Here is a 10,593-nt window from a genome sequence, read left to right as displayed (position 1 = left end):
TTGCCATTTGTTGAGCACTTACTGAGTGCTAGGCATTATGCTAGTTCTTTATTTACAGTATTTAATCCTTATAACAAATTTACAAAGGAGGTATTATTATCGTCAAATGAGGAAACTAATGTTCAGAGATGTGGAATCAGGGTGCAACCCACATCTGTCTGACTCCAAAAGGAGCACATAAATAGCAGAACTCAATTTATATTTAAAAAATATGATAATCCCTTACTCCCTGAAGGCCTATCCTACCCTTGACTCTTCCTTTCCGAGAAAATAAAATTCAAGGAGAGGAAAGCTGGGCAGGATGAACCACACACACACACACACACACACACACACACACACACACACTTTATCACACACAAACACACACAGATCACGTACACCTATCACCACCACCCTGGATTTCCTAGACAGGGTGAGAGCTAGGAAGGCAGGGGATCAGTTTCCCCAGGACCCTGACCCTCATCCCCATCCCTGGTGCTAAATAAAAGTGAATAAATACGAAATAAATACAACTGGGGCCCACCCTGCCTTCCCCCTCCCTCCTGTGACCAGCAGGGCAGAGGGGGCAGTTTAGATAGGGGACAATCTCCCAGCCCCTTCCATCCACCAGCCATCCAGGGCAGGAAACCCCGGCAGGGCCAGCCTGCTCGGTAGCGCGGGGAGGAGAGGCGGGGCTCACTAAGCCCCTCCCCCACGATGTCTCGGGGTGAGGCCGCTGCAGAGGTCTCTCGTTCACCCAGCTAAGTCCGAGGCCCCGGTGCCCAGAAAGGGCAGCCGGGATGGTGAGGTTATTTCCTGCCGGCCCAGGAGCGCCGCCGGAGGATCTCCAGAATCTGTGACTTGCGGCGCAGCCAGTCCTGGGGAGTGGGGCGTGGCGTGGAGGGGACCGGTCGCGGTCGCGGCACGAAGAAGCTGTATCTGAGGCGGGCGTTCTGCGGGTTGCCAGCCACTAGGACCTGCAGCGTTAAGGGCTCAGCCAGGGGCCCGTGTCCTGACAGTGTCTCCGAGGCTGCAGTGGCCCCGCTGTAGCGCAGGCTGACGGCCCCGGGCAGTACCACGTCTGTGGGGGACGGGATCAGCGTGTATTCACCGTTGAGGGCATAGGAGCCATCGGGGAGCTTCAGGGCCAGGTAGAGGCTCCGGACGCTAGGGCTCCCCTGCTGTCGCACCAGGATGTGGGTGGCCCCAGCGGGGATGGTGACCACGTTGTTGTATCCGTACCTGTGTTCGAGTAGAGGAGAACTCAGCATTTCGGTGAACCCTCTCTGCCATTCTGAGCAGGGTTTGTACCATCACACGTGTGCAGCAGTTGTCTCCCCAGACCTTCCTGAGCTGTCCAGCCTAGATCTGAGCTATCTGCAGATGTGTCCTTCTCCCTCTTTGTGGGCCCTTACACCTGCTGCCCCTTCTTGAGGTACCCTTCTAAGCCCCCCTCCTTGGCACGCTCCAATCCCTACTCCCTCCAGGAGGGAGGTCGCCTCCTGGGGAAGCCTTCCCCAATGCCCACAGGGCCCTCATGGCAAGCCCAGGCTGACACTCTGGAGCAGGGGTCTGTTTGTGTCCCTTACTAGACTCCCAAGTCAGCTCTTTGAGAGGAGAAACAGTGTTGAGGATACCTCTATATCCCCAGGAAGGTGGAAGTGAACAAACCTGAATTTTTTGAAGGAGCCAGACTGCTTGCTGCAGCTGGAACCATCCCCACCACACACCATGCACTTGTCGAACTTCTTTTTGGAGCCAATGACGCGGTCACAGCCGGCATGGATGCAGCGGCCCTGGACACAGACTGAGGAGCTGTCCGGGGAACAGGGGGTCCCATCTGCCACCTGAGGAGAAGAGAGGGAGTGATGAAAGGGTCTTCCTAAATCAAAAGGTGTTGGTAAGCCAAACAAAAACCATATCCCATCAGGGAGGGGATGTGGATGGAATGCGGAAGGAACCCCAGGCTCTGTAAGGGATGATAATCATAATGACAGTGATAAAAGCCACCATTTTCAGAAGCTCACGCTGAGTTAGACACTGTGCTAAGTGCCATATAAATCTCACAACCACTATTTGAGGTTTGTAGAGATGGAACACTGAGGTTTAGAAAGATTAGGAGCTTGCTCAAAGGTTACACAGCTGGCAAGAGGAGATGGCAACACGGGAATTGCAGGTCTGAGTCCCAACACCAAGCCCTAAACTTTGGTGTAGTGTCCCAGCTAGACACTAGAGGGCAGTCAACAAGTAGGCATTCTCCCCAGAAGAGGGTGAAGGAGGCAAGACTGCTAGTCTAGTTCTTCCTTCTTCAGCTTCAGCCCAGGGCCCTATCACAGAGAGGGGCGGGGCAGGGCCATCACCCTCTCCAGGCCTGTTTAGTGGGGGACTGGCCCCCCATGAGCTCAGTGAGGCCACCACTGTAATTCAACAGAGCAGCCCATCCGATGGGGGTCAGAGCCATGCCCAAAAGGCCACAGGCTTCCATTCTCACCAAATGGAGCAGTGGAAGATGGGGAGAGGAAGACCGAGAAACCGATGGAAATGGGACAGGCTAGCACATCCTGATGGACAACTTCTCCAGAGTCCAGGGCTGATTTTCCAAATACCCTTAGACAGAGAAGTCTGAATGGAGCCCTGGGCTGGCCAGGCATGGCCGTGGGAACTCCAGCAATAGCGCTGTTTTGGATCTTGGCCATCAGAAAGCAGAGGGCCTCTGGGGGGGTGAGTGAGCACAGACAAGGCCCTGGAGCATTCTGGTCCTCACCCGTGGGTCCAGCACGTAATAGTAGCCCAGTGCCCGGGTCTGGCAGGTGAGTTTGCACTGGTCTCGGGGGGCCACACCAGTGTAGCGAGGAACCCAGTCCATGGGCCCGGGGAAGTTCTTGAAGAGGTCAGTGCGGTGGTTGTAGGCAGCACACTGCTCTTCGCGGAAGGTCAGTGCTGTAAGGTTAAAAATGGACAGTCAGAGCCCCTCTCCCTCACACTGCCCCACCAGCCTCCCATTAGCCTCTCACACCTTCTAGACAGCATGACAGCTCTCTACCCCACAGACTGCCTGTCACTCCCCTCAACAGCAGGACCCTTAACACTTCCTTGGTCCCTGAACTTAAGGGACAGTGCTTTCTGCTCTCCCAATGCTTTCCAAGGGGTTCCCTACCTCCCACTCCTCACCTGAGCCAGTTGGGCAGTCCTGGGTGTTGCAGGAACGGAAGCGGGTACGGCGGCCCTCACAGTACTTGCCACCATTCCGGGGGACGGGCCGTGTGCAGTCCCGGGAAGAGAACTGGACACCACCCCCACAGCTCCGAGAGCAGTCACCCCACGATCCCCAGGGACCCCAGCCACCAGCCTGTGGGACCTGCAGAAGGACAGAATGGAAGAGTGGGATCAGTATACTCTCTTGGGCTCAGGGCCAGTCACCACTCCCCCAGGCCCTCTGCCCCACCCCTGCCCTTGGATCTCACATTGAAAGCCTGGAGCTGGTCCACATGGAGGCAGCGGCCACCCATACAAGCCTGTGCGGGCCCGCAAGGGGTACCGTCGGCCCAGGGTGAGTGCTTAGTCTGGCACATGGCATGGCCATTCAGATGGCCAGAGCACCAGAGGGCAGCACAGGGCGGCGGCAGCTGTGGACAATGGCGCGAGTCAGGCCCAAAGGTCAGCTGGCACTGGCGGTCAGCGTCGTAGTCCTTGCCGGGGAAGGTCACGGGCAGATGCAGAGGAGCCTCCGGCTTGTCTAGGAGACAGTGCCCTGGGAAAAGAGGCAGGGGCGTTATGAAGTCAGCAAGAGGTTGCAGAGGGGCCTGCTGGTCATCAGCTGAAATCTTGGGTTCCCGGGTGGCTGAGGGATCCTACAAATTCTAGTACTGGAAGAAGCTTTAAATAGCAGCTGTAATTTATTCGATGTTTATTTGATGAGCACTGACTAAATGCTTGACCAGCAATATGTGTTTAATCATGGCCAGCACCTGTGAGGCAGGTGCTATTTTACAGATTTTTTTACAGATTTTACAGATTTTTACAGATCGGCTATGCAGAAGTGAAGTAACTTACAGTCACACATCCACACACATCAAAAAGTAGGATCAGGAGAGGAGCTCACAGCACTAGATCTTCCTACCTAGTCTAACCAAATACAGACTTCTTGATCTGCTTCTCATCAACAGCACTGTTCGATCATAGTCATACTGCTAAGTCTGCACACCTCAAGTGACAAGGCCTCCTTCACAACTGGCCCCTTCTGGTGTCAAACAGTTCTGGCCCTCAGAAGGTCAGTTCTAATTCTTTTGAGGCCAAAACTTGCCTGCTGTAGTTGTGCTATTCATCCTGAGAGGAAGTGGGAACCACATAAAGGCAGCAACGTTTCTCACCCCATCCCACACGTAGAGAAGGCATGTTGGAGAGAGTCAATTTGGCCCATGTGGGATACGGCAGAAGAGGAAGTACTATGCAGGGGGCAGGAACTGTGTCCTGCACAGGGCGAGGGGAGTGCCATCTGCTTACCGAAGCCATTGTCTAGGAAGTCAGTGATGAAGCGGGCGCTGCAGGGGGACCAGGGCTCCTCGGGATCCACGTGAGCCATCACAGGAGCCATGACGTGGCGGGAGGTGCTCTCAGGCCCATTCAGACCAGTGCATTGCTTCGAGTTGTCATGGAGCATGCTGAAGACATGGCCTGTGGAGCAGAGGCCCTGTTAGTGGCCACGAATCCCATCCCTGGGCCCTCAGTGGGCTGCAGACCCATCAAAGCCTGGTTGCAGCTTTGGAGGATCAGATCCATTCCACATCTCCTTCTGCCCCCAGTGTCCTTCTGGTGCTCCAAGGGCTTCTCAGTGTATAGCCCCAATTTCTCTGTCTTCCTTCCCCCCGATATATTCAGGGGCCCTCCCTACTCACTTTTCCTTACAGCCAACATTCCCAACCCTGATTCCATCCATTCTATCACTGACTCTTGTGAATAATCTCTCTCAACATTGTCCCACCTCCCCCTCCAAACACACCCACACCCACACACACACAGCCAAGTTCACAGTAGATTTCTACACACTATCTCATTGAATAGAAAAATGTGTTTGTCTACATTCTGAGCAGAGAATGGTAGTGGCCCTGGACTGAGGCTTGGGGAGAAGGAAGAAAAACCTGGTGACCTCCACTTGTACGCTGGTGAGCGCACCGTTGCCTCACCTCACCCCTGACAGCTCTCTCACTCCTCATGCATGCCCCATGACCCCACCGCCAGCTTACCCAGTTCATGAGCAGCGGTGAAAGCTGACTGCAGCCCATCATCCTCCACAATGGCGCAGCTCCGGGCGGGGTCACACACGGTGCCCACGTCAGCCATGCCTAGAGTGTCACAGGTAGAAACTCCGCACAGGTCCTGTGGAGAGGAATCAGAGACACTGCATGAGGGAACAAGACAGCGGGGTGCGTTGAGCTGAGATCCAGATTAGTGGGGACCTGGGCACTGCGCCTTCGGCACTGTCGGGGCCAAGATGGCACTGGCAGTGTGGCTGGGGCCAGGCACCATGTCGAACTACCCCAGGGGCACCATTTACACTAGAGTCTGTGCAGCGGTGCTTCTTGGAGTTGTGCAGGGCGTTGCCTGAGGTGCTGCCCGGGGTCTCACCTGCCGGGTAAACAGAATGGCTGTGTCAAAGTGGCCAGGGTCCGCGTCGTCAGGGGTGTTGAGTCCTCGTTGCCAGGCACAGAAGCTGCGCAGGGTCTGGGCGGCACTGGGGCCCACTTGGGGCCCTTCCTCACCTGGCCCCAGAACCACTAGCCGAGTCACCACCAAGCTGACGGGGTTGCGGATGCTCGGGTGCTTGAAGGCCTTGGCCGCCGCTGCCATAACTGTCAGCAGGTAGCGCTTGAGCCCTGCACCATGGAATGCCGCCATCTTGTCATCTGCCACCACCAGAGTCTCCACAAATCTGCTCAGTGAGGCAAAGCGCTGCAGAGGAAAAGAGGGGAAGAGGATCCTGAAATAGCCTCCCAGACCCGTGGATAACTTCTCCCCTCCCTCACTTCCTAGGTCTGGAACTCAGCAGAGCCAGCTGGGCCTCACATATCCCATGGGATTCTTGACGGGTCTGGTGAGGCCTCTCCCCCGACAATTCCAAATCCCTGGGCTTTTGCGGTAACTCTGAGAAATCATCTGTTGGTTCTGAGAAGAGGAGGGGATAGGGAGGCCACGTCCCAGGGCTGTGTGGGCCCCTGAAGTGAAAACCAGTTGGGACGGCCTCTGGGAGGGACCATGGGGTCCTCCAGGCCCAAGTGTGGCTGGGGCCTGCAGGACTGGGGCTAGAGGGCTGGGCTGCAACGTGTCTGCCCTGTGTGGTTGGAGGAATAATTCAGTCAGCAGCTAGGGCCAGGGCCAGATCTCAGCGTGGCGGGTGCGGAGGGAGCGTCTGGTCTGGATTAAAGCTAGAGAGGGAGGGAGGGAGGAAGGGAAGAAGGGGGAGAGCGGGAGTGGGAGGGAGGAAAGGATGGAGCCTCAGGCAGCCTTACAGTCAGTCCGCAGTGTGGGAAGGACCGACCAGAACGGACTTCAGGGTGCCTTGCCTCCCTGTCCGCTCCTGCCCTAGTTGGTAGTTTGCCAGAACAATTTTGAAGACAGCATCAGAAGCCAGAGGCCAATCCCTCGGGCCTCAAACCTCATTCCTTTAGCTGGTGGTGGGGTGAAAGTCAAACTTGGGGCCCAGAAAAGAGTCAAGGCCAGGGGGCTGTTAGGAGGGCCTCACTGTTGGGGACTGTGCCAGCAGGATAGCCAGGGCCATAGCCACGCAGGGGCGGGATGGGGAGAGGCAGCAGTCACTCCCAGCACAGAGTCTCTGACCCACCTCTGGGAAGCACCCCTTGGGATCAGCAATCTGGCCAGAAGAAGGGTTGGGGCAGGGAGAAGCCAGAAGCTTCCCAGGGAAGGAGGCTAGTGGAAAAAGAAAAGGCAGGCAGAAGGGAGGGGAGCAGCAGACGGGCCAGAAGTGGAAGTGGGTGGAGAGAAGACGAATGGGGGTCAGTAGGACAGACACGGCAGGACACGGACTCCAGGACTGCCTACCTTAGCCCTTCGGGGGCTGGGGCTGGGTTTCCCAGGAGGAGCCTTGACGTTGCACATGGGGCCCTGGCCGCTGACAGGACTCTTCCGGCGTAGGATGTGAGCCCCAGGCCCCCCAGCGGAGTTAGGCGCGCCTCCCTCCAGGGGCTGGATGTGGAGTTCAGTCCCTCGGTACTGCAGCACCCCTAAAAGTGCTCCCCCGTCCCAGTGCAGAGATGCCACTGACTCCGGATCTCCGTTGATGGTGCCGGTGAGGTAGGTGCCTGGCTCCGCCCCACCTAGCAGCTCAGGCGCTCGGCCCAAGTATTGCACCGTCAGCCCCTCAACCTGCACGCCGGGGTCCTTCTCCAGCTCTAGCAGCAGCGTCTCCCCAAAGGCTGGCAAGCGGTACAACAGCCTGGCAGGGGCGCCCAAACCAGGCAGGACGCTGCCGTTGAGCTTCTCTGGAAACACGATCTCCTCCTCCCGGGGGAGGGGGCTGGCCGGCCAGGCTGAGGGCAGGAGGGAGGCTAGCAGCAGCAGCCACACTAGCCTGGAGCCGGAGACGGGCACAGTGGGGAGCAGCAGGCGGGGTTGGATTCCCCACAGCCAGCCGTCCGCCAAGCCCCTCCCGGGATGCGAGTCCATGTGGGACATGGCACTGATGCTGTAGCTGGGAGGGACTGAGGCCATCTGGGCACCAAGTCCTCCCTGTCCCGGCTTCGAAAAGCTCCTCTCTGCAGCCTGGGGGCTCAGACTCATGCCAGGGTCAGAGGCAGAGTTTTCAGAGGGCCCGGGGACCTTCAGAGGAGTTGGAGAAAACTTGGCCCTTAGGCTTAGGAGAAGTGCCTAGTGGTCTGGTTCCTCCACACTCTCCTCCCACTCCCTCCTTCTCCTGGGTCTGTTTCTCCCTGCTTGTGTCTTCTGCAGCTTCTCTGGCTTCTCCCTCTGCTCTCTCAGACTCTCTCTGGCTTCGCTTCAATGCCTGTCCTCTCTCTCTGCCTCCTTCCGCCGTGCCTTTGTCTCTCCTTTTCTCTCTCCCGTGTCTATGTGTCTGTGGGTCTCTCTGTGAGTTCTTCCCAGCTTCTCTCCGCGCCAGCTCTTTTTAAGCATCCCCAGCTGCTACGATTGGCTGAGCTATAAGCCATTCAGCCCAGAGCTCTGGTGGCAGAACTCAGATGGGTGTCTCATTGCTTCCCAAAAATCCATTTGTTTTTCTTTAAAAAAAAAAAAAATGGGACTTGCCCAGTCCCAGTTGCTAGAGGGGACTCTCCCAGGCACTGGGCCAGCTGATGACATAGCCTTTTCCCAAACTCCGAAGTCGGCTCTCAGCTGTCTCACTCTCTTTGGTGGGGTAGGAAGTCAGGGAAAGGGCCTGACCAACACGCAAAGAAAGGATCAAAGTCCCAGGAGAATTCTTGCTCCCACTGTCTAGCCTTTTCTCAGGGATCCTTCATGATGCTCTCTGCGCCTATAGGCTGGTTTCCAGGGCCAAGGGAAATGAGTGAGCTGCCAGGGAAAGAGGGTGGGGAACAGGTAAGGAAGCATCAAGAGGGCAGAACAAAGAAAGGAGGTGACTTGACACAGCTCAGGAACCAAGCAGTTGGAGAGAGTACAGGAGGCTGGAAGAAGGGACAGGCAAGGAGACAGTGATCACGAAGAGTACTCCTCAAAGGCAGGATGAGTCTGCCTAGAATGGGCACATGAAGCAGGCAGAGGCCACGGCAGACAGGATTAAGGACTTTTATAGAAGGAAGGCCCAGGGTTGCACCTCTGCTTCCCTTCTCTTTCCCTTAGGCTCCCCCTTCCTGAATTACCATTCCCCGCCCCCTCCATCGCCCAAACAGCCATTCCGCCTCCATTCCCCCCAGGGCTCCCCCTCCCCACTTCCTGGCTCCCCATTTCCCTGGCCCGGTTCCCAGGAGCTTCCCCCAGGCTCCGGGCCTAGCTCTTACCCACTCTCAACTGCCCTAACCCCTCCCCCAGCCTCAAGTCAGTCAACCCCCAGCACAGGAAAGACTTGTTTGCTCAGGATACACCCTGTGTCAGTCCATCAGAGGGAATCCCCACTTGGTTCCCTTTTTTTGGCCCCACTTTGTCCTAAGAACCCAATGTTTCCTGGAATACCTAGTAATCTTTATTTCTCATTCCCCATGGGGCAGGAGAGAGTGGATGCAGCATTGTGTATATAGGAAACTTAAGGCACTGAGAGAAACAGAAGCCCAGAGCCCAGGCCGGGGAGAGTGCTTGAGGAGGAAGAGGTAATGTTTGGGAAAGGAAACAAAATGATTCCCTTGGTTCGGGACTGGAGAGAACTCAGCAAAGGAGTCTTGGGGGTGGACTACCAAGGCAAGGAAGGAAAGGGTTCAGAAGTAGGGGCGATTTCTGCTCAGCCCGTGCTATGGCCACTCCTTTCCCCAGGATATCCCCAGGAAGGCGAGTGCAGTCAGCACTTTCCTTTCCCAGCGGTGGACCACCTGCCCCTACCCCCATGCCCCTATTCACTCTCTGCCTTGTCACCTCCTGTCCTCCACAGCACATCCGCCAGAACACTTCCTCTCCCCTTCCCTTCCTGCTCAGGTTGCTAATACCTGCCCTGGTGCCCATCGCTTCCTGTATCACCCACCAGCTTCTGACTGCCACACCCGCCTGTGGACCCACCACACACCCGGACCCTGGTCCTAAGTGGAGGGGGTTGATGTTGCAGGAGTCAGACAAAGGCTAGGAGACCAGAAGGGGCAGGGGCAAGAGGAGCTATCACCAGAGGGCTCTTACCACCCCTTTCTACCCCCATCTGAGACGAGGACAAAGGGGGTGACTAAGCAGTGAGAGACAAAGGGCCTTAGAGCCACAGCGGCAGTGTGTGAGTGTGTGGGGGGTGCTGGCAGCAGGCCGGAGGCACAAAAGATGCAGTGTCCTAGGCAGCCCCCCAGGATCCCTCACCCTAGCTCAAGTTGCCCCCAGGGCCAAGCAGCCCAGAGTCTATCCTGATTTCTCATCTATCCTGACACGCGTCTGTGTGTGTGTGTGTGTGTGTGAGACTCAGTTGTGTCTGACTCTTTGCAACCCCTATGGACTCTAGCCTACCAGGCTCCTCTGTCCATGGAATTTTCCAGGCAAGAATACTGGAGTGGGTTGCCATGCCCTCCTTCAGGGCATCTTCCCGGCCCAGAGATGGAACCTGCATCCCCTGCATTGCAGGTGGATTCTTCACTGCTGTGCCACCAGGGAAATACCTCTTAGGCTGGATTAAGGCAAAAAAAAAAAAAAAAATGCAGTCCCCACCTCGTTCTCCCACACTATTACCACATTGACTGTGTTTCAGGGAGACAAGGCCCAGGGAGCCGACGGGGAATGAAGGGGGCAGGGAGGCCCAGCCTCTGCCTGGCTCTTGGGGGCTGCCCAGTCTTTACAGATCGTCAGTTCCCACAGCGTGGGATATGGCCCCACCCTTTGGTACAGTTCCCATTAGGTTAACTAGAAGTTTGCCTTTCCCCTCTTTATTTGAAGCTAAGAGTTACTTGTGTCTGCCACTCTCTTGGTCTGTCTGTCCCACCCTGCGGCACTGCTGGTGGGCTC

At 56.6% G+C, this 10,593-nt stretch overlaps 1 protein-coding gene across 1 annotated transcript; it reads right to left on the bottom strand.

The window, feature by feature from the left end:
• Positions 1–8,167, bottom strand: ADAMTS4 (ADAM metallopeptidase with thrombospondin type 1 motif 4). Its single transcript, XM_019958124.2, has 9 exons — positions 7,039–8,167; positions 5,608–5,931; positions 5,226–5,358; positions 4,486–4,656; positions 3,447–3,733; positions 3,154–3,340; positions 2,747–2,922; positions 1,654–1,829; positions 1–1,224 (listed from the first exon to the last, which is right to left on the bottom strand). The coding sequence occupies exons 1-9, from the start codon at positions 7,774–7,776 to the stop codon at positions 792–794; spliced, it is 2,625 nt and encodes an 874-aa protein (XP_019813683.2). The 5' UTR covers positions 7,777–8,167; the 3' UTR covers positions 1–791.
• Positions 8,168–10,593: the final 2,426 nt, after the last annotated feature.

Source organism: Bos indicus, chromosome 3, assembly GCF_029378745.1.
Source record: "Bos indicus isolate NIAB-ARS_2022 breed Sahiwal x Tharparkar chromosome 3, NIAB-ARS_B.indTharparkar_mat_pri_1.0, whole genome shotgun sequence".
In the NCBI taxonomy this organism is placed as follows: domain Eukaryota; kingdom Metazoa; phylum Chordata; class Mammalia; order Artiodactyla; family Bovidae; genus Bos; species Bos indicus.
This window is presented reverse-complemented; position numbering and strand designations above follow the sequence as displayed.

Excerpts from the sequence above, each read along its gene's own strand:
- ADAMTS4 (XM_019958124.2), bottom strand. The coding sequence starts at position 7,776 with ATGAGTCTGAGCCCCCAGGCTGCAGAGAGGAGCTTTTCGAAGCCGGGA. Across the intron at positions 5,359-5,607 it reads CCATTCTGTTTACCCGGCAG|GACCTGTGCGGAGTTTCTAC; the intron begins GTGAGACCCCGG and ends TCCTCTCCACAG. Across the intron at positions 4,657-5,225 it reads CACCGCTGCTCATGAACTGG|GCCATGTCTTCAGCATGCTC; the intron begins GTAAGCTGGCGG and ends TCTGCTCCACAG.